Source organism: Globicephala melas, chromosome 2 (genome assembly GCF_963455315.2).
Source record: "Globicephala melas chromosome 2, mGloMel1.2, whole genome shotgun sequence".
Taxonomy (NCBI): Eukaryota; Metazoa; Chordata; class Mammalia; order Artiodactyla; family Delphinidae; genus Globicephala; species Globicephala melas.
This window is the reverse complement of record NC_083315.2, coordinates 99,136,329-99,160,192: the sequence shown is the minus strand read 5'-3', so window position 1 is coordinate 99,160,192 and position 23,864 is coordinate 99,136,329. Positions and strand designations below refer to the sequence as shown.

The following is a 23,864-nucleotide window of genomic DNA, read 5'->3' as shown; positions in this document are numbered from 1 at the left end:
TTTCTCCCATTCAGTAGGTTGTCTTTTTGTTTCGTCAGTGGTTTCCCTTGCTGTGCAAAACCTTTTAATTAGGTCCCATTTGTTTATTTTTGCTTTTAACATCTTTGCTTTAGGAGACAGATCCAAAAAAATATTACTACAATTTATGTCAAGGAATGTTTCGCCTATGTTTTCTTCTAGGAATTTTATGGTTTCCGGTCTTACATTTAGGTCTTTAATCCATTTTGAGTTTATTTGTATATGGTGTTAGAGAATGTTCTAATTTCATTCTTTTATATGTAGCTGTCCAGTTTTCCCAGCACCACTTATTGAAGAGACTGTCCTTTCTCTGTTGTATACTCTTGCCTCCTTTATCAAAGATAAGTTGACCATATGTGCGTGGGTTTATCTCTGGGCTTTCTGTCCTGTTCCATTGATCTATATTTCTGTTTTTGTGCCAGTGCCATACTGTCTTGATTACTGTAGCTTTGTCGTATAGTCTGAGAGCGTGATTCGTCCAGCTCTGTTCTTCTTTCTCTAGGTTGTTTTGGCTATTTGGGGTCTTTTCTCTTTCCATACAAATTTTAAAGTTATTGTTCTAGTTCTATGGACAGTGCCCTTTTTTTAGGGATTACATGAGTCTGTAGATTGCCTTGGGTAGTGTGATTGTTTTAACATTAATTCTTCTAGTTCATGAACACAGTATATCTTTCTATCTGTTGTGTTGTCTTCAATTTCTTCATCAGTGTCTTATAGTTTTCTTGGTACAGGTCTTTTACCTCCTTAGGTAGGTTTATTCCTAGGTATTTTATTCTTTTCCATGTGATTGTAAATGGAATTGTTTCCTTAATTTCTCTTTCTGAGAGTTTACTGTTAGCATGTAGAAATTCAGTAGATTTCTGTGTATCAAATTTGTATCTTGAAACTTTACCAAATTCATTGATGAGCTCTGGTAGTTTTCTGGTGGTATCTTTAGGATTTTCTGTGTAGAGTATCATGTCATCTGCAAACAGTGACAGCTTTACTTCTTCCTCTCCAATTTTGATTCCTTTTCTTGTCCAATAGCTGTGGCGAGGACTTCCAATAATATATTGAGTAAAAGTGTTGAGAGTGGGCATCCTTGTCTTGTTTCTGATCTTGGAGGAAGTACTTTCAGCTTTTCACCATTGAGTATGATTTTAGCTGTAGGCTTGTCAGTATATGGCCTTTATTATGTTGAAGTATGTTCCCTCTATATCCACTTTCTGGAGAGTTCTTTTTATCATAAATGGGTGTTGAATTTTGTCAAAAGCTTTTTCTGCATCTGTTGAAATAATGATATAGTTTTTATTCTTAAATTTGTTAATGTGGTGTATCACATTGATCAGTTTGCAGATAGTGAAAAATCCTTGCCCTGAGATAAATCCCACTTGATCATGGTGAATGATCCTTTCGATGTATTGTTGGATTCAGTTTGCTAATATTTTGTTGAGGATTTTTGCATCTATGGTTTTCAGTGATACTGGCCTGTAATTTTTTTGTGTGTGTTATATCTTTGTCTGGTTTTGATATCTGAGTGATGCTGACCTTGTAGAATGAGTTTGGAAATATTCCTTCCTCTGCATTTTTTTTTTTTTTTTGGTGGGGGGTAATAGAGAAGGATAGATATTAGCTCTTCTCTAAATGTTTGGTAGAATTCATGCATGAAGCTATTTGGTCCTGGACTTCCGTTTGCTGGGAATTTTTTTTTTTAAGGTTTATTTTATTTTATTTTATTTTGCGGTACACGGGCCTCTCACTGTCGTGGCCTCTCCCGTTGCGGAGCACAGGCCCCAGACGCGCAGGCTCAGCGGCCATGGCTCACAGGCCCAGCCGCTCTGCGGCATGTGGAATCTTCCCGGACCGGGGCACGAACCCGTGTCCCCCCCCGTCGGCAGGCGGACTCAATCACTGCGCCACCAGGGAAGCCCAAGGGAATTATTTTTTATTATTGACTGACTTTCATTACTGGTAATTGGTCTGTTCATATTTTCTGTTTCTTCCTGGTTCAGTCTTGGGAGATTGTACATTTCTAGAAATTTGTCCATTTTTTCTAGGTTGTCCATTTTATTGACATATAGTTGTTCATAGCCTCTCAGTTCTTTATGTTGCTTCAGCAATCCTCTGTGGTGGTCCTTTGAGCATGGCGCTCAGGGAAAGGACAGTTCTTATAAAACTGAAGAACAGGTAGAACTGGCACAGAACCATGGAGGGGTTGGGTAGGAATTAGGTCAACAGAGGAGAAAAGAGAGAATCCCAGAGTTAAAAAGCAGAGCCTAGATACATCTTTCCTTTTCTCTAAAAATGTATTCTGACTTCATTACTAAGCCCATAGGTCCTTCAACTCGTACAGCAAGAGACATGCGCCATATATTCCTACAAATGTGCATACACATTTGATCTGTTAAAATGGTTAAACATGTATTACATTTTGATGAACTGTATCTGGGCCCTGCCTCTGTATCCTTATAACCTACCCATGCTTTTTCAGTTACTCAGTAAACTTTATTCCTTGTTCTTAAAGGTCAAAAACCAAAAATACAGACAACCACTTATGACCTAACCAGTCTAGTATCTGAAATCTTAAAACATTCAAAGCTGTATCTTTCTCTAAAATGCTTCACAAGCAGTTAAGCTATTTTTTAAATTTTTTCATTGAGGTATAGTTGATGTACAGTGTTATATAAGTTTCAGGTGTACAATGTAGTGACCCACAATTTTAAAGATTATACTCCATTTATAGTTATTATAAAGTATTGGCTATATGTTATATGCTGTATTTTAAATGCTTCACAAGCTCTTAGCCTTTAAATGACAATACTCTCAATTTAGTGTCAATTATTTTATTATGTATTAGTTTTCAATATTTCATCTCTCACAATGATCACCTATTAGTAACTAACTTCAGGAATTAATATGTACTTTAATTCTGTCAAATTTAATAGAAAAAGGAGAGAGAAAAAGAACCTGGGTGACTTTGGCTTTTCACATTGGAACTCCTGGCACAGCCTGTGTCTGAGGCAACCTTGGTGGTCTAGCAATATTGCATAAGCATCTTCTGGTTGGACAATTAATGACATTGGGAATTTGTCAGGGACCTCTTTCCTTTATGCACTGCCAGTCTCCAGTGTCATTGTTAATTAGTCTTCAGGTCTCCTGTTTGTCTGCTAGAATGCATCCTGGATAAGCCAAGTTAGTAAGTTGGAGCGGGCAAGCTGCTTGGCCATTGAATGTGCGACTGTGCTCAGTCAGTCAGAGGGCAGCCCTCTGCTTTGATCGTGTGGAGAAGTTTAATTGTAACAGGCCACATGGGAGGCTGTGCCCGTTGGGGTGCAGAGAGGGCCTCGGGCACAGCAGGGGAGCTCTCCTTTGCGCTGGTTTCAGTGTTTCTTATTTCAAAACCATGAAGCTCGGAGGCCCAGGACGCTTGCTTCACATTTTGCTTCATCTTTCTCCAGGAGTTTCTTCCTTGAATTCTCAGAGTGGGTGGTGGAACCGCCAGCAAGGGAACAAAAAACATCATCTCTCTGTTCCAAACAGAAGATTTGCACTGGGGCATATTTTTTTAAATAAGAGTGTAGAATTTGTAGCACGTAATCCCTAGCCATGACTCTCTTGCTGTTCTGGCTATGACACGTTTCAACCAAAGGCATAAAAGTGACAAATAATAAATACGACGCCACCTGCTAGTGCCAGGCATTTTGCAAACCACTTTACATGCATTATCTCACAATGCATATATCTTGCCTATGAGGAAGGGGGTCCCCATTTTGCAGATGAGAAAAGCTACAGCCCACCTGCACTCAGGTAGGTCTCGATCCAAGCACGAGCCCTTTGCCACACCACTACCTGGCCTCATAAAATCTGGGCAGTCTGATGGACCCCATGGGCCTGGCAGCACAGATGAGACAAAGGGAGAGCTGCAGTGATCAACCCTTTTAATTCAGGCAGAGGTGGAGGCTTCGCTTGTGTATTTAGGAGAAGAAGCTCTGCCTTGGGCTTTGCGTTTGCTAGGGAGAAGTAACCTTGAAGACATTACTGTCAGGGCTTCAAGGATGTCCTCTTACCAAAATGCAGGCCTCACCATATATTATTTGTGTTCGTGAAAAATAGTTCTCTATAAACGGAATTGTTGGAATTTGAATGTAGTAGAGGGCTAAAGAATTTAAAGGCCTCTCCCAATTTATATCGTGAGAATAAATATGGCTTCCTGTGTTCTCAGAATCATGGCTGGATATCATCAGAAAAGCTTACGTGGTCATGAAAGTTCATTGAAAACGGTAGATTCTTGAAAGCAGGCCTCTTCCAAAGTGTGTCTGACCAGTCTCCTGCTTCTAGGCCTGCTGTCATAACTGCTCAGTCAGGAGAATGACCTTCTTGTGCCTTGCAGCATGAAGTGGTGGATGTTTATGGGGTGGGGAGGGTCTTTAAAATACACTGAGCCCTTTCACATCAGCTTGGGACAGTCACAGGGTTTGTGAATGAAGAGACTAGGACCCCTTGATGTACCTTCCTGGGAAGGAGGGAAAAGAGTAAAGAGACAAGGAGGTCATACTGCACCCCTGGAGAGCCCGCTCGGAGTCTGGGTCAACATTGCTAATTTTTTTTCCACCTTCCTCTGCACAAGAAGCTAGTTAAGGTGAGGAGATCTGTTGCTTTGGCCAGGTATGCATGGAGGTCTCTGGAGAAGTTTGGAGATGTGTAAATGAATCCTGCATAATGGCTTTGCAGGGATTAATAGAAATACACAACTAAATATAATTAAAGGTAAAACATAAATGCTCTCTGGAAGGTAGATGTTTGAAAGATGCAAAATCTTTGGATTGGAAAGGTCTTATGGTGGTGGCTGCATCTCAGAGAAACTTTTTTAGGATGAACAGGACTTTGTCAAATGCGGTAGAAGGTATGTTTGGGATGAGAGCAGGATGGGCAGAGAACCCCATGAATGAAGGCATGGAACTGGGAACACTGGTTTATATAAGTTGGAAACGTTGCATAATTTTGATTTCATCGGTCAAATATATGGGGAAATAGAACTGAAAGGTAGAATGGTACCATCATGGAAAAGGCCTTAAATGTCAGGCCTGGGAGTTTGAATTCAGTTGAATGAGCAACGAGAACCCATTAAGAGTTTCATCTTTTTTGTGTACCTTTCCCTCTTTGTTTTCACTGGATGATCTTGCCTTGTAATTCGCAGAGACCAGGGAAAACAAGTTTCAAAGTTAACTTTTGATCTCCTCTCCCTTAAAACAAAAGAAAAGAACAGAACAAAAAAAACCGATACACTCACCTCTCCCCCATCTCAGTAAATGGCACTCCTAGCCACACCTTGTTCATCCTTCCTCTCCCTCAACTTTACATCGACTGCATCAGCAATTTGTCCTACCTCCGAAATAGATTCCAGCTCTATATACCCTGTCCCTCTCCTCTCTGTCCTTGATATCACTCTAGCCCAAAGCCATTATTTTGAGAACAGAATAGTGGTGGGAAGGGAGGTACTTATCGTTTGGCCACAGGCCAATCTACTAGGAAAGAGGTAAAGGGAAATCTGATAATAGTAGAAAATTATTAAGTAGTCATTGTAGAGAGGACAAATACACTGAAAAATAAAGGTAAAAACGTAGCGGGGGGGGGGGGGAAGGAGTGTTTTGAAATGATGGTTTTGGCTGGTTTTAAGGAATTTGTTCCAGGTAAGATAGATCATTTTAAAAAAAGAAATGAGTCTTTGTGTCCCAATGGACGGGGTTTCCTAGATAGCACCAGTATGGTTATCAGAATAGTTAATCACAGATATTCAAAATAAGGTCTATTAAAAACTTTTGGAAAATAACATTGTCAATAGGAAGAGCCTAACCTTAGGCCCTTGTGTCCTGTGATCAGCCTCGTGATCTCAGGTGGGAATCCCCGGAGCTGATTCTGGGAATGTAGCTGATGCTGAACTTGACAGAGTTCCGTCACATCATGCTTTCATCTTCAGCACAATCTGGTAGTCTCCCAGAGATGCCTAGTATTTCTGCAATCTAGTTGGCAGTATCGTAAGAGAAAGTGTCAGGCAGCTAATTCCGAGGGACCCTTGAGTGACCTCTTTTGCCTTGTTTGTGCTTCAGTGCTGACGTGCTTGTGGATTGCCTTACATAGTAAACATTCTGGGGTGCTAGTTTTGGAAACACCAAGTTCTTGTATACAAATTTCCCAACATAAATAAAGGAATCCTTTCTAACCGTCTTCTTCCAAGATGCCTTACCTCTGTGCTTCTGTAAATTCCTCCAAGAATATATCTTTCTCTATTTTTGGGAGCAGGTGGCATGACTTCCGGGCGAAAATCTAATGCTTTAATATATTCTCTTGAATAAGGACATGTCAGTAATTTCTGGCCATGATCAACAGACAAAAGTGATCACGACTCAGCTCTAGCTTTGGAGAAATGAAGCCTTTTTTTACCCAATGCATTTCTGCCACTGGCACAAACATACAGAAACCTTGACAAAATGCCTCTTGCCTGGGTTAACTGCTTTTTATGACGGTTTATTGTGGCCTCCATGTCACCAAGTCAGAACTATCTAATTTGAGGCGGCCTGATTATCAAAAAAAAGCAACCTCTTGTAAATTCCAGATATCCTGTCTGAAGTAAATTACGTACAAAATGTTTCACACGTGTTAATGGGAAGGGGCGGTGAACGGGAGTGAAGAGAGATTCGGTCCTCCCTAACCTGGGGTTAGTTCTCATGCTGGGATGTGGGTGTCACTTTGAGGAATCGCCAGTTTGGTGAGAATTTCTGCAAAATCTCTTTTAAGCTCCACTTTTAGAGTTTGAATCTGAAGAGGGTCTGGGCCTTTAATTCCCTAGAACTAGTCCTTGAATAGTTCTTGGCTCTATTTTGGAGAGACCAAAAGCAGAGTACTTCACCTGTCCCGAGGTTTTGCCGTGTCGCTAAAAAAAAAAACAAAACAAAACAAAACTTGAAGGTGATGCATTTCCCTGTTCCTGAAGAAAGGTGTAAAGTGAGCTAATTATTCGTTTGTTTCTGCTCTTTCCCCTGTAATTTGGATAAACGATGATGCATAAGAATTTTGCAGTATTAATACCCAAGCGTAGCGCATAGAGCACGAGTTCAGCAAACCCGTGTTCTCGAGGAAGTCTAACTGCCCCCTTCTCTTCACAGCAAGTGAGAAACAGATGGCAGTGGTGTGTAAGGAGTCACCAAAGGAGTATCTGCAGCCGTTCAAGGACAGACTCAAAGAGTTCTTCCAGAAAGGTAGGAGGTGGGACGTTCTGAAACGTCCTTCCTTTCTCCGTCTTTCTCTGACACCCACCGCCCCGTGCATCCCGCCTGAGCACTAGCGGGCGATTCCATTAGACCGTCTTCCCATGGTGGAGCCGTACTCAACTTAGATGGAGTTGTCCTGTAACCTTTGTATCACCTTTTAAATCTGCTGTGAGATTCTAAATCCTTTAACATCACTCCTGTCCTGCGTCTGTAAACTTTGCGAGAGAAGCCTTTCTCTCTTTGTCTCTGCACGGATCCCAAGAGGATCCTCAGTCCCTGTTAACTGACAGACGACGTCCATGCAAGGCTTATGCAGTTGTGCAGGCGGATGGTGATTATCTTTCTGGTTTTACGAGTGTAGCAATTTGGAAACTTGTGTTGTATTTTCCATTCTTTTCAGGAAGGAAAATTGGGGCCAGGTGAATGTCACACATCCAATCACTTGGCAACCGTCAGCCCTCTGGGGTTAGCGGATGGAAGTGATACGCATGAGCCCCAGTACTGACTTAAAAATCTTACCGAGTTATATTCCTGCCTCCATGGTTTTGGCAGGACTAGGGAACTTTTGTTGAGCCCTGGTAGTGAACGTGAAAGTTTAACGCCTTTTGGATATTTCCTATTCTGGTTTCTCAAATTCAGCCTAGATGTAAAACAAAAATAAGAGTGGGGCACAGTTTCCCATTATAAAATAAATAGGTCATGGGGAACGTGACTTACAGCATGGTGACCATAGTTAATAATACTGTATTGTATATTTGAAAGTTGCTAAGAGAGTAGATCTTAAAAGTTCTCATTACAAGAAAAAAATGTGTAAGTCTGCATGCTGACAGATGTTAACTAGACTTATTGTGACGATCGTTTCACCATATATACGTATAAGGAATCGTTATGTTGTCCACCTGAAACTAATCTAATGCTGCATGTCAATACTATCTCAATAAAGAAAAAAAAAAGTGTGGGGTAGTTAGAGGGGTCTTTTGTCTTTGCTAGAAAGCCAGAGGAAATGCATGTAGGAACCTTTAGGGGTATATCAGCATGCTGTTTCTATTTATTACTAAGGCTACATGATACCACACCATCAACAAAAGACCATTAAGCAGGGTAACGTGTGGCCAAACCACCTTGGAAATTGGCAGGGAAATTCTCAGTCCATGAGTCAGAGAAACTTCATTCCAGCTGGTCTCTTGGTGCAGAGTTCATTGCTCCCTCCTCCTGGATGAGGTCTCATTTGTGTTGAAGCAGAAGTCAGAATTCTCTCTTGGCCATAGCTGGACCTTATATATGATGGAAGTAGTGCCATAATGCCATCAGACCAAGTATCATTTTGAGAGCAGATAGTAATACCAACACTTATGGGTTATGTGGCTAAAATTAGGTTTTATATGTGATTTATTAAAGTAGATGCATTGCTTTATGATTATTTTATGTAAATATAACCTAAATGGCCTAAAGAAGCGCACGAAATATTTCCCTTTGCTGACCCCCAATTAATAATTTCTACTTTTGATATATGTATAGGGAACTTGAAATGAGGCTCATGTGTATTTCAATTCCATTCCTTTCTTTTTCCCATTTCTATTTGTTTAAATTAAAATTTTTTTAAATTTTTATTGAAGTCTAGTTGATTTACAATATTGTGTTAGTTTCAGTGAATATAAAACACAGTGAATATATATATCCCTTTTCAGATTCTTTTCCCTTATAGTCTATTACAAAAGATTGAGTATAGTTCCCTGTGCTATACAGTAGGTCCTTGTTGTTTATCTATTTTGTTATATGTTAAACCCAAACTGCTAATTTATCCCTCTCCCCATCCGCTTTTCTCCTTTGGTAATCGTAAGTTTGTTTTCTATGTCTGTGAGTCTCTTTCTGTTTTGTGAATAAGTTCATTTGTATCATTTTTTTAGATTCCACATATAAGCAATATATGATATTTGTCTTTGGCTTACTTCACTTAGTATGATAATCTCTAGGTCCATCCATGTTACTGCAAGTGGCATTATTTCATTCTTCTTTATGGCTCAGTAATATTCCATTCCACTGTATATATGTACCACATCTTCTTTATCCGTTCATCTGTCAGTGGACATTTAGGTTGCTTCCATATCTCGGCTATCCATTTCTATATTTAATTGCTATTATTCTATATCTAGAAAATTCTGCAATGATTATGTCTGGGTATTATTGGCTCATATACTGTAATGGCCTTAGGATCCTTTCTCTTCCAATTAGCTAACATTTTAAAACACTTACGTTGTGAAATTTTTTCTTTTTGTTGGAAGAAGATAAATACAAAGAGATTTAGAACACTGAAAATCTTTGATGCCTTGGAAAAGGAATTTGCAAATCACTCTTGGAAGTTCTGTTTTAGCTTCTTCTCTACCAGGTTTCTTAAGAAAGTGTGATCTGTTCTGAGGGAGGGAATCGAGTTGAGGCAAACTGGACCTTGAGTCAGGAAAGCAAGGATGTGTCCACAATAAGCTGTTCTGAGAAAGCCCTAGAGCAGTGGTTCTCAACCCTGGCTGCATACTAGGATCATCTCGGGGAGATTTTAAAACTTTCAACACCCGGGCCAAATTCCAGACCTACCACTAGCATCTCTAGGGGTGGGACCAGGTATCAGCATTTCTTTTTTTCACTCCTCACGTAACCCCAGTGTGCAGCCCAGGTTGAGAACCACTATTGTCAAGCTTAGTTCACCTCTTAATGGGTATTCAAAGGTATTTCGTCAGAGCCCGCTATGTGTCAGGCACTGTGACAGACGCTGGCGATCCTAAGATGAGCCACAGACCCCTCGTCCCTCTCTCAAGGACCGTCTTACTGGGGAAAGGTCTGTAATTGAATAAAGGAGTCACCTCTCCGTTAACCAACAGAGGGAAGGGAAGATGGGAAGGACATAGGAATAGCCTCAAATTATGGTTAAAACAAAGTCAGCCAAAATGAGACACAAAAAGAATTTGGAGGAAAATTACTATTCTAAACTGAATTTTAAAATATAAAAATAAATCTTAAACAGTGCCAATGTCATGTGGTGAAAAGAGCCACTGTTGAAATACCTGTGTTACTGTTGACTCATTAGTTAACTGAGTTGGTCAAAGAACAGTCTAGAATTGTGCCGCCCAGTGTGTCAGGCACTGGCCACATGCAGCTGCTGAGCAGTTGAAACGTGGCTAATCCAGACGGAGAGGTGCTGCACAAATCAAACACACACCAGATTTTGAAGACAGTACCAAGAAACACGCAAAATATTTTATTTCTGCTTTTTTTATATTGGTTACATGGTAAAATAGTATTTTTAATATATTGGGTTAAATAAGTAAAATATAATATTAATCTTAATTGACCTGTTTCTTTTCATTTTTAAGCACGGCCACGAGAACATCTAAAATTATATCTGTGGCTTGCGTTGTTGCTCTATTGGACAGGGCTGTCTAGAAGTAAGATCCCTTGGCCTTTCCCATCACATTCCTTCACTTTCCTCTCCACGTTATCGCTTTACCTTCTCAGCTTAAATCCTGGGTTATTGGGACCCAGTATCACACACTAGCCCCTCCCCACTTTTGCTCTGGGTCTGGCCGTTGTTTGGCTCTCAGGTAGGGGCGCTTACCTGAAGGAGGTGGCGGCAGGCTACTTCATCAGGCTACGCCTCTGTGGTTCAGGAGGCGGTGCCTTGCTACACTGCAGTATATACAAATGAAATAGCTCTTGGCTACTGTAGAGTTCCAAGTGGTAGTCCCTTATTTTTATGGAGATGGTTCACGGATTCATAGAAAATGTGAGATTTCTCATCTATAAATGTGCATTACCCACTCTGGATAATCAAGTTTTTATGGTAGTTATCGTGAGTGTAGGTGTCATCTAATATGCCACTCATAAGAAACACCATTATTCCAAGTACTACTTAGAAACAGAAATTGCTGCCGATTAAACCATGACACGTCATAGACGACACGAGGGACCCCAGTGTCAGAGATGCTAAACGATGAAAATTCCATCCATTTCGAAATTGATGTAAGATGGTACTGTAATTAGGCGTATAGGAGCAGAGAGGAGGGATGACTAACACTTCCAGGTAAGTCAGGGAAGATTTTGAGCAAAGGAGATGTTTTTGTTCAGATCTGAAAAAAACAAAGATGACGGTGATGTCAATGACAAGCACTGACAATGACTGCGAACATTTGGTGGTTGCTTCTATATACCAGGCACCTTGGGGAACAGCTCATTTTACTTTGTCTTCATGACAACTCTCTGAAGTAAACACTATTATCACCCTGTTGTCCAGATGAGGAAATTTAAGGTTAGGAATTCTCAGCAGATAAGTTATAAAGGGCATTCCAGGCAGAGGAAAACACTGCAAAGCTCAGGATGAAAGACATGACGTGTTTGGGGAATGGCAAGAGACTTGGTGTAGCTATATCACAGGGCGTATGGAAAGAACACAAGACCCAAAAGGAGAGGAGGGTCACAATGTGACTTGCTAAAGAATCTGAACTTTGTCTTACAGGCCACTGAGAGCCTTTGAAAAATAGTATGTATGGGAGCGACATGCTCACATTCGATTTGTTTGTTGTGATGTTGGTGTGTTGGGATCATTTTGCTTTTTGTTGTTGTTAAGGAATACATTATAGGGAATTCCCTGGAGGTCCAGTGGTTAGGAAGGACTCCACACTGTCACTGCCAACGGCGCAGGTTCGATCCCTGGTCGGGGACCTAAGATCCCGCAAGCCGTGCAGCACAGCCAAAAATAAAACAAAATAAACAAATAAAAATACATTTAAAAAAAGAAATACATTATAACTAAGACAATATAAAGAAGAGTTGGGACAGTAAAAGACTGGAATCCAGTCCGTCAAGCTCTCCTACAGCAGTCCAGGCAAATGATGGTAAGAACTTGAGCAAAAGCAATCACAGTAAAAATAAGAAAGGAAGGGACCTATCAGTAAAGCTTTTTGGAGTTACAGGACTAGATGACCTATGAGAAGTAAAAAAACAGCGGAGAAAAGGATAACTCTCCTTTTCCTCGCTCAAATAACTGGCTGGATACTGATGTGGAGGACCCATTTGGGATGGAATACAATGACGTAAACTTTGGGCACGTTGATTGGACATACATTTGAGACACACGGGTCGAATATTGGGCTCATAGGAGAGTGCTGGGTGAGACTTTATAGAGGATAGCAGTTTAAGTCATAGGAGTGAATGAGATACCCCAAAGAAGGGGTAGAGAATGAGAAGTTGTGGAGTATCTGAGCACAGGGTATAATATAATAATCATAAATGAGAAAAGATACTTCTGTACTTCCATAGTATTTAGCAGGAAAGCCAGTTTTCAGTTAGGGGCCCATCACTCGGAAAGTCTTAAGCAATTGCCTTCTTTACGCCTGAGAAGTCATACACATGCGTTGTGACTCAGTTGATTCATGGTTAGGCTGATTTTCATATGAGCTGCAGTTCAGTTCTTCTAACCATCATGACGATTTAATGTTCTTATGTAAATCATATCCTGTTGCCACACTCAAGCGGAGATGACGTGCCTGTCCTTCTGTCTTTTATCATTCTTCCCTTCTCCAAAGGCCCTTAAATAGTGTTACTTAACAAAACTTGTTCTTAACTAATTTCACTTTCCTCGCAGAATCGAAAGTAATTTTAACGGCACCCCTTTTCAGAGTTGCAGTCTCCATGGCATCTGAGCCCTTTCCCTGACGTGGTTTTCTTTTCCACAGTAGTCTCTTATTGATTCCAGTTTACAGCTCCGTTCAGAGTGACCTTGTGCAGGCATTATTTGAGCTCATGTTTTTCCACCCTCAGATCAAACATGGTCATAATGATACGGCCTTCAAGAATGTGATGCTCGCATTAAAAGTCCCCATAAACGTGGCAGGGATCCTGTAATTGAGAGAAGGCACAGAACAACTGATTAGATCCCAGGTATAGATCTTTAGGGTGGTCTTTTCATGCTGTTAAATTGGTCATTTGTATTTATAGCTTTGGCAGGGAGGGCTGGAACCTAACCTGGTTCCAATACCAACACTGTCCCACACTTGGCCTTATCTCATTCTCCATTAGTTTTACTTAGCATCCGTGAGTGGACCCAAATCAAAGTAAATCTGAATAAGCCATGTTAGTCCTCATTTCTCTTCTGAGGTTCTTTGACCGGCTGAGATTAAAGATATTCTTAATATCAAGAAACTGTTTTCTAGTAAAAAGTGAGTAGATAGATTTACCAAGCTTAAAAAAAACAATAACTCCGATTTCGCACGTTGAATGCAAAAAGAAGTATCTATGTAGCTGCATACCTCGTGATAGCTGGGACTATGTCAGTCTGGTCCTATGCATTTTCTTGTTGTCTCAACATAATAGAGGCTTAGCCTGGCCCATAATCGGTGTTAATAATTTTTTTTTTAATTAATGAACAAACAACCTGAGTCTTGTAAAGTGCCTGCAGGCTTCCCCCCCCCCCCCCCCGCCACATGGGTTTCCTGTGTAAATCCTTTTTAGTATTGGTAAATTGTGCCAGAATGTGGTAAGATGCATCTTTGGTCTACAGTGCATGCCTGTGGTCAGGTCTCCTGGATATCAAAGCATCTTTCTATGTTGCAGATATACATAAATCCACTCTTCATAAATACTTAGCTCAGAGTAGATTGATAAAGGCTGTAATTGAACCTCTATAAACTGTAGAATAAGAGCAGGTTACTAGGTGATCACTTCAACCCCCAGAATGTAGAAAGAAAACCATCTGAGTCACCATATTCACGCCTTAAGATGACAGAGATCAGGACAGGTCATTGATCTGGACAGCGCGACCTGTGAAAGGAAATACTTCTTACATTCTTTACAGAACTTGTGGAAGGAAGAACTGTGGCTGGGGGAACACACACTCTACATGGGCCAAAATGAGTTCTTATATACATCACTACTCAAAAAAGTACCAGCAGGGATGGCTCCAAATAACATCAGATGGCCGAGAGTTAAGATAATCTGTTGTGATTTCCAGGTCACTGAAGTAACAGAGCAGTAATCCTTGGAAGGTGGAGAAAGCCATCTTATCAGAGGCTTATTAAGTAGACTCTTATCTGAAAGGATTTAGTTTGAATCAGTTTTTCTTTCCCACAAATTTCTGTCAAGAGCACATATTGGCCCCCCCCATCAGTTTCTCTATCTTCTCCTCTCCCACTCACTTCCCCTCCTTCCCTCCTCCCTCCCTCCCTCCCTCCTCCCTCTGTCACTTTCCTCTCCCTTTCTCTCCTCTCCCTCCCCCTCTCCCTCTCTGCTTCTCCCCCCTTTTCGCCTCCTCCTTTCCTCTCTTCTCCTTTCTACTCAACCCCCTTTAAGTCTTTTTTTTTTTTACATCTTTATTGGAGTATAATTGCTTTACAGTGGTGTGTTAGTTTCTGCTTTATAACAAAGTGAATCAGCTATACATATACATATATCCCCATATCTCCTCCCTCTTGCGTCTCCCTCCCACCCTCCCTATCGCACCCCTCTAGGTGGTCACAAAGCACCGATCTACTCAATTTTTCTTTTTGGCCAAGCATCCAATAAGGTGTCTTTTCAGTAACTTTTGTTCTCTTTTTCTTTCTCTCCAATGAAAAGTTTTGCAAAAAGAAGAAAAATGTCTAAATTCTTTTTACTGATATAAATACCTGAAAAAGATTGTCTGCCCCCCGAAAAAGAAAGAAAACTACAGACCAGTCTCACTATAGTTTTAAAATTCTAAATAAAACAGCACATTTTAAGACCAAATGAAGTTTATTCTCAGAATGTAAAGATGATATGATATAGCGAATTCTGTTAATATAATTCATCACTATTAACATCTCTAACAAGAAAACTCAGATGATTATCTCTTTAGATGCTAAAAAGTGCACGCAACAAAATTCAATTTCCATTCTTCATTTAAAAGCTCAATAACATGTTAACTAGCACATACTTCCTTAAAATAATAAAAATAAATCTGTCATAGCCCTAAATTTGCAACTCTTTTCATAGACAAAAGCTCAATCTATGTTCTGTATAAGACCTTCTAGACATTAAGAAAAAAGACCAACATCCCATAAAAAAGACAAATAATATGAACAGTGACAGAAGCTGCTTTTTAAACATATGAAAAGATAACATTCTCAAAATGGGAGAAATGCAAAATGAATTACATTGAAATTCCATTTTTTCACATCCAAGATTGGCAAAATTACAAAAGTTTGATAACAGACTATTGGCAGTATGGTAGCATAGACGTCACTCTTCTACATTGCCTGTGAAAGTGTAAATTGTTACGGTCTGCGTGGAGGTCAGTTTAGCAGTATCTAAGTTACAAATGCACATACCTTTTGACTTGGCAGTTCTACTTCTCAAAGCCTACCCTCAGATATGCTCACACATGAAAAATGATTTATGTACCATGTTACATATTGTGACGTTGTTTGTAACAGTGGAAGATTGAAGACAACCTAAGTGACCGTCAATGATGGAATTATCAAATTAGGGTATGTCTACATGATGGAATGCTAAGCATCTGTTTAAAAAAAAATGAGGAAGTGTATATTGACATGGAAGACTCTAACATATTTTAAGTGGGAAAAAGCGAGAGTGAGAAGAGTAGACATATTACTGTTTAACTAAAGAAGGAGGGGAAAATGGATACTACTTAACAAAAATCTCTAACGACAAATACAAAACTGACGTAGGGCTGATATTCAGCTGGTTCTTACCATAACAGCCGGGCACATTGTCCTGTTCAGTTGTTCAGTCTGTTGGTAAATATTTAGAATATTACTCCTGAAAATAATCAAGGAGCTTCATTGCTGTAGTGGATAGAAAATGGATGGATGGGGTTCAAAGGTACTATGTAGACTTTTTATAAATCTTGATATTTAATCACTATGTTCCTCTTCAAAATAAACAAATAATTTTTTTTAAACCAACAGCTGTATGGTACTTTGCAATTAAATTTTTTCTCTCAAGACTGCTTCCCCTTTTAGGGTTTTCCCATTGTGGTCCCTAAGCCCACTGAACCTAGCCCTTTCTGTTCAATTTCCAAAGAGCTGGAAATTAAATGCTCCCACTCACAGCCTGTTTCCCTCTTTTGGGTGCTGGACCGGTTGACCTAGAAGGACATTTGAGGGCCTCTTGTATTTTCCTGCTCTCGTGAATGGAGAGCCCGATCTATGAGCTAGTACCTTGCTTTCTTTCCTTGCGGTCCTCCGCCTCAGCACCCCTCCACAGCAGACACACACACACAGTCCCTCAAAGTCTTTCTCCTGCCCTTACATTGCCTCCTCTCATCTTGCTCATGGTTCTGTCACTCTTTTGTGATGCCTATAACTGAAGTGTCCGTGAAGAAACCTCTGTGCTCTAATATGGAGGGTATTGTATCTTTTCCTCATCTTTTGTTCCCTGCGCCATAATGTATTCTCCATTTCATTTGGGTCCTCTTACTTCTTCAGTACATAGATGTCTTAGGTGTTTTGATGGACCCTTTCCTAAACATACAGGATGAGAGAGTAAGAATCTATATCTCAGGTTACCCTGGCACAGACCATCTTCTAAACCTAACACCAGAGTAGGACGAGTTATCAGGCATTTCTATCTCAAGACCATTATCAGGATATGACCTCTCCTGTGGGTATTTGGAAAGAAATGCTTCGTCTCCTATTTTTAAGCAATGTCTCTGAGCTACATGCAGGTAAAAGAGAGATGGTGGTGGTTGGATTTGGACGGAAGTGTGGGTTAAGTATTATTAACTCTTACTTCTATAGGTCTTCTCTAGAGCAGCAGATATTTAGGAACACACACACGTGTACGTGTGCACACATGACAACAACAGCTCGAAGCTTATGAGACCAAGATGCTTTAGTGGGACAGGAACCATACCTTAAAATTCTTAACAACCTTGAGTAGGGCCTTTAACTCATTAAGTATTACAGCATCGCTGGGGCCCATCTCATGATGATATTGTTGGTGTTGATGTGATCCCTTCATTTCCCTTTCATTGCGGCAGAATCCAAGATCCTTTGAGATTATGGAGCCACAGTTAGAATAACCCTTTGCTGATGAGAAGGGGCCCCCTGTAGAAGTAGGGGATGGAGCCAAGTGAGCCAGGCTCTTTCTGTGTTTAGACCAACTTGTCCACTTGTGAATTCTCTTTCCATATTTCATTGGCTTTAGAAGAACTTGAAGTAGACTAAGTTGTATCCCCCAGCAGCAGGGTTTAGTAAACTTCTGAGGTTTCGTTTATGATACTGAGCCATAATCACACTCTTTAATCTTCCTAGCATGGCTACATGTACCCTTTTTGGTTAAACCTGTTTGCTTTTTGTGTTTTAAGTGTTCTGAATGTAGCAGAAAGAGCATTGTGCTTGAAGGTAGAAGACCTAGGTTTGAACACTAGCTTCACCACATCTCTGTGTGATTTGGGGCAAGTTTTTAAATTCCTCTTAGCCTTCTTCTTTCTTGTTTGTAAAATGGGAATAATAATATCTACTGTATAGCATCACTATGAAGATGAAATGAGACAGAGTACATGTGAAACCACCATAGGAACTATAAAGCATCGATAAATATAGGTGTTTTTTTTACAGTGTGATTATTATCCCGCCACCACCCTCTGTGAGAAACACCAATTGGTTGAAACTACTCTCCCTTGGGTTTTCAGTTCAGACAGGCAGTTGGAAGGATTCTTCTTTTGGTTTGATGGTTTTCTTCAGTAGTATGCGTGTGTTCCTTTCTTTTTATTTTTTGTGTATCTATTGTAGGATTTTGATTTGGGGTTACTATGGGGTTCATATATGTTGATCTATAACTATATCTACTTGTTTTAAACTGGGAGTCATTTAAGTTTAAACACATTCTGAAAGATCTACTTTTACTCCCCTACCCCACATTTTGTGGTTTTGGTGTCATATTTTACATCTTCGTGTTTATCCCCTAATTGTTTGTTGTAGTTATAGTTGCTTTCACAGTTTTTTTGTCTTTTAATCTTTGTGCTGGCTTATTTAAGTGGTTGATCCTCAGTCCTTACTATATATTTGCCTTTCCTAGTGGGATTTTCCCTTTCCTATAGATTCTTACTTCTTTTCCACTTAGAGAAGACCCTTCAACATTTCTTTTAGGGTAGGTTTAGTATTTTTTAAAAATTTTTATTGGCGTATAGCTGATTTACAGTGTTATGTTAGTTTCAGGTGCACAGCAAAGTGAATCAGTTATACATATACATATATTCACTCTTTTTTTAGATTCTTTTCCCATACAGGCTATTACAGAGTATTGAGTAGAGTTCCCTGTGCTATATAATAGGTTCTTATTAGTTATCTATTTTATATATAGTAATGTGTATATGTCAGTCCCAATCTCCCAATTTATCCCTGCCCCGCCACTTTGTTTTCTACATCTGTGACTCTGCTTCTGTTTTGTAAATAAATTCAGTTGTACCCTTTTTTTGGATTCCATATATAAGTGATATCATATATTTCTTTTTCTGTGTCTGACTTACTTCACTCAGTGTGACAATCCCTAGGTCCATCCATGTTGCTGCAAATGGCATTATTTTGTTCTTTTTTATGACTGAGTAGTATTCCATTGTATATATGTACCACATCTTCTTTATCTATTCCTCTGTTGATGGACATTTAGGTCGCTTCCATGTCCTGGCTATTGTAAATAGTGCTGCAGTGAACATTGGGTAGGTTTAGTATTGATGAACTCCTTTAGTTTTTCCTTGGTGAGAAGGTTTTATCTCTCCTTGTATTCTGAATGATACTCTTGCTGGGTAGAATATCCTAGGTTGCAGGTTTTCCCTTTCAGCACTTTTAACATATCATGCCACTCAGAAATTAGCTGATAGGGCTTCCCTGGTGGCGCAGTGGTTGAGAATCCGCCTGCCGATGCAGGTGATATGGGTTCGAGCCCTGGTCTGGGAAAATCCCACATGCCGCGGAGCAGCTAAGCCCATGCGCTGCAACTACTGAGCCTATGCTCTAGAGCCTGTGAGCCATAACTACTGAAGCCCATGCGCCTAGAGCCCGTACCCCACAGCAAGAGAAGCCACCACAATGAGAAGCCCGTGCACCGCAATGAAGAGTAGTCCCCGCTCGCCGCAACTAGAGAAAGCCCACGCACAGCAACAAAGACCCAACATAGCCAAAAATAAGTGAAAGAAAGAAAGAAAGAAAGAAAGAAAGAAAGAAAGAAATTAGCTGATAGCTTTACGGGGCTTCCCTTGTGTATGACTTTTTGTTTTTCTCTTGCTGCCTTTAGACTTCTCTCTTTAACTTTTGCCATTTTAATTATGATATGTCTTGGTGTGGATCTATTTAGGTTCATCTTGTTTGGGACCCTCTGTGCTTCCTGTACCTAGGTGTCTGTTTCCTTCTTTGGTTTTGGGAAGTTTTCAACCATAATTTTATCCAATACTTTTTCGCTCTCTTTCTCTCTCTGGCCACCTTCTGGAACCCCTGTAATGCGAATGTTGGTATGCTTAACGTAATCCCAGAGATCTCTTAAACTGTTTCCTTTTTTTTTAATTTGTTTTTCCTTCTGCTGTTCTGATTGGGCGATTTTCTTTATTCTATCTTCCAGATCACTTGTGCATTCTTCTGTATCACTTTGTCTGCTATTCATTCTTTCTAGTGTATTTTTCAATTCACCTATTGAATTCTTCACTTCTGATCAGGCCTTTTTATATTTCCTAGTTCCTTGTTAAAATTTTCACATTGTACATCTGTTCTTTCCATAATTCAGCCAACAGTTTTACTACCAATGCTTTGAATTCTTTTTCTGGTAAATTGTTTATTTCTGTTTCTTTTTTTTTTTTTTCAGGTTTTTTTTTTTTCTTGCTCTTTCAATTGAGAGCAGTTCCTCTGCCTTTTCATTTTACTTAACTTTCTCTGCCTCTATGAATTTAGGTGAAACAGTTACGTGTGGCAGTCTTGAAGATGTGTTCTTATGTGGGAGCATCCCTATACCGACTGCATGTGCATGGACACAAGTCACATCTTTCCTCAGGGTGTGCTGGTAGCTATCACCTTGGTCGGGAATGGGGCTGGAGGTGGAGGGGCTAGAGCTGGAGCAGGGTATGAGGCAGGACTTCTCCTCTGCTCAGTGGCCATCACTTCCCTATCAGGGACAGGGTCTGATCCCAAGTTGCTGGAGCAGAAGCCCCAGGGTTCAGGCCCAAGCTATCTCTGTTCCTTTTAAGTGTGTGTTCTCCCCTCTCCCTGCACCGAGTCCCTTGCCCCAGAGAGGAGCAGTGCTGAAGCAAGTGGAGCCCGTGCAGGCTCTCAGCTCATGTCAGCCGCAGACAGAGGTCCGAGCTGTCTCTGATGCTGTGCCTCTGTAGGCGCCCTGAATTGTTTCCTTCACTCCACTCAGATGCAGCCTCAGGTGCAAGTCGCCTTTGTCACTCATAGCCAATCACTGCCCTTAGTCTCTGCCACCCTATTGTGAAGCCATACTGCGGGCAGCCTGGGACCCACGGTGGACTCTCAGTGTGTATTGTCAGAGGGTGAGCTGTGGTGGAGCGTCTGCCATCAGGGATCTGAGCTGCTTCTGACGCACTGCTTGAGTTAGCACCAACAGTAGCTGCGGCTGCCCCACCCTGTCTCCGCCCCGGAACCAGGTCGCCTCCACGCCCCACAGTCAAGTCTTCCCCGTTGCGGCTGCCCCAGATTCAGCGCCAAGCTGCTGTTATCCCAGCAGTCCTCCAGTAAGCCAAACGGACTCATCTCCCTTGGTAGGATCCTAGGACTGGGGCATCCAGTCTGTGGCTTGACCCACTCACTTCCCAGGGTGGGTGTCCACCTGTGAAATCTCCCTTTTTCCCCTGTGTCCCCTTCCAAGGGTACAGGCTCCAACCCAATCACTTTTCTTCCCTTCCTACCTGGCTACGTGTGTATCTTTCTTTCAGCCTTGGCTGTGCAGGAGTCCTTCTCCCAGTTTTCAGTTAGTTTTCAATGAGAATTGTTTCACATGTAGGTGTATTTTTGATGTGTACGTGGCGGGAGGTGAATTCCATGTCCTTTTACTCCACCATCTTGATCGGTCTTCAGAACGCTTCTTGACTTCAACAGTTAAATCATAGTGCTTCATTTAATCTTTGCAGCAATCCTTTGATACTGATTTTATTGATATTATCCCTAACTTTCCAGATAAGGAAACTGAGTCTGAGAATTTCATAACTTACTCAAGGTCAGCGTGATCTTAATCCCCATGTTGGTACTATGTCATCCTAATAACTTGGAAAATCACTTCTTTTTTCTGTGTCCCGAGACTTTGGTGGCTATCTAGAAATAAGCATTTTCTCTTACCATCTAAATGAGAAAAACGTGAGCGTAGCAAACTTGTCCACCATAGCTTAACAGCAGCAACTCCGATTCCTGGAGTCCTAATAGAGACCCCATTCCACCTCCCCAGCAGTAACAACAGAAGTTTCATTCGTACTCTGGAAAGAATTGCGGTGACAAGCAGTTCAGTATTTTATGGAATCAGTATTGAGCTCTGCATTCGTGCATAATAGTTGTTTTCATGATAAATTGCTTTGTGTAATTGTCAGCTCAGCCAGCACTTCCTCTTTGGATTCTTGACAACTGTCATTGAGGTTTTCATCAGTGATTGATTGCAACTGCTATCAGATGACTTCTCTTTGAATTACTCAGTTACTGTCTTCATGCTGGAAGAACCTAACACCTATACTGCCTTCTGGGAGTTACTGTGCAGAATACAGATTATATAATATGTGGTTTTGCAGGTAATCACAACTCTGGAAAGGTCTCTTCATTCTTTCAAATAATACAGGTCTGTTTCTTCGGCTGAGTTCATTTTGCTTTAGAAGAATTGTGGCAGCAGTAGTAGGAACCCAGAACTGAATGAGATAATGCAGGCGGAGAACTTAGCACAGAGCCTGGCACTATTTATGTCAGCTACCGCTACATTCTCAGGCATTTTATCTCAATTTTATCAAATGGTTCGGAGGACTGAGCTCAGGAAATCAATCACGGAAGTGTTACTTCCCAATGGTGAGAATAGAGGCAGTTCCAAATTCAAATGGCAAATAATAAATAATTACAGCAAAATGTCTTATGTATCAGAAGGAAAATCATGTTCATCTTGTCCTCTTCTCTAAAAGTAAGTCAAAAGCATTGACTATGAGCAGGATTTCCCTAGGACCTGAAGCTTTTTTTGTTGTTGTTATAATTTGTAGATCATTACGTATGTAATCAGAGGAAGAATCAGGTAAGTAGAGTTAGCAGAAGTTAAAAGGTACCAGATATGCATGAGCTTTTCTACAGGATTGTATTCTTTTACTATTAAAATATTTCATTTTAAAGTATAATTGTAATGTCTAGAGTTATACCTTAACAATAAAAAGTATTTACATAGTTCCATTAAAGATGACATGCCTTACGGATCTAACTTCCTGGCTACCCAAATCAACAATATTACCACTTAGTGGCCACTGAGTTGCACTGCAAGCACATGATCCTTGGGACTCACAAAGAGTCTGAAGAAAGATGAGACTTTGAAAGTTTGCAAGCTGAAGCTAGAAAATGTGATCATTTAATTCCTTAATCCTTTTATCAATCTTTTGAATTGAGAAGAGCTATATCTATCTTTCTCCACCAGTTTTTATATTCAAGTTTTGATTGAGTTCTACTAGCTTTCTTCTGCAAATAAAAAATGCATATCTGAGTAGATCATAACTGTTTTCAACAGAGATAAACAGTGGTTTTTCCACTATAGGAAATATGCAGTGTCAGTTTATGTCCTTTAATAAAATTATCAAAAGCTAAGTGCTGGGCTTCCCTGGTGGCGCAGTGGTTAAGAGTCCGCCTGCAGGGGACACGGGTTCGTGCCCCGGTCCGGGAGGATCCCACATGCCGCGGAGCGGCTGGGCCCGTGAGACATGGCCGCTGAGCCTGCGTGTCCGGAGCCTGTGCTCTGCAACAGGAGAGGCCAGGGCAGTGAGAGGCCCGAGTACCAAATAAAAACAAAAAAACAAACAAACAAACAACAAAAAAAAGCTAAGTGCTTAGCTTTTTGAAGTGCTGGTCCGTGATAGCACAGCCTCACTCCATCTCACCAGGACCTTTTTTATTTACCACTTCCCCTCTCTCCCTCTCTCCCTATCATCTACCGACTTGTTGACATTCAAATTATTCATTGAAATGAACAAACCATCTGCCTACTGAGCTCATCGCCCCATCCCAGTTCCTTGCTGAAATAAATGAAATGTGGGATGAGTAATTGTAATGTAATAATTCTAAGGGAGTGTAATATATTCAAGTAGGTTGAATGCAGGAATCCACTAAAAATCTTATTTGAAATTGCTATTCTTTCCTTAATATTGTCCCTTTGGTTTCATGATTCAAGGATTAAGCCTAATTGCTAACATAATATATGTGCATGATCATCTGCTTTCTAAAACTTAAGCTTCCTCTGGCATTGGTTTCCAGTCTGTAGTCATGGCTGTGGCATTAACGGTAATTGGTCTGAGCTTCGTGTGGTGAAATAGGTTCCAACATGTTGACAGCAATTAATGGAGCTAGTTGGCCCTGGGTAAGATTCAAGGGATGGGTTTTGCATCTCTTTCAGATTGTTTTC

At 40.6% G+C, this 23,864-nt stretch overlaps 1 protein-coding gene across 1 annotated transcript in view; it reads left to right on the top strand.

Moving 5' to 3' along the window:
* Positions 1 to 23,864, top strand: part of FMN1 (formin 1) — a 405,529-nt gene that overhangs the window by 289,056 nt on the left and 92,609 nt on the right. The window contains exon 14 of the mRNA XM_060294520.1: positions 7,161 to 7,253. Coding sequence (XP_060150503.1) covers positions 7,161 to 7,253 — 93 coding nt within the window. The remainder of the gene's footprint in view (positions 1 to 7,160; positions 7,254 to 23,864) is intronic.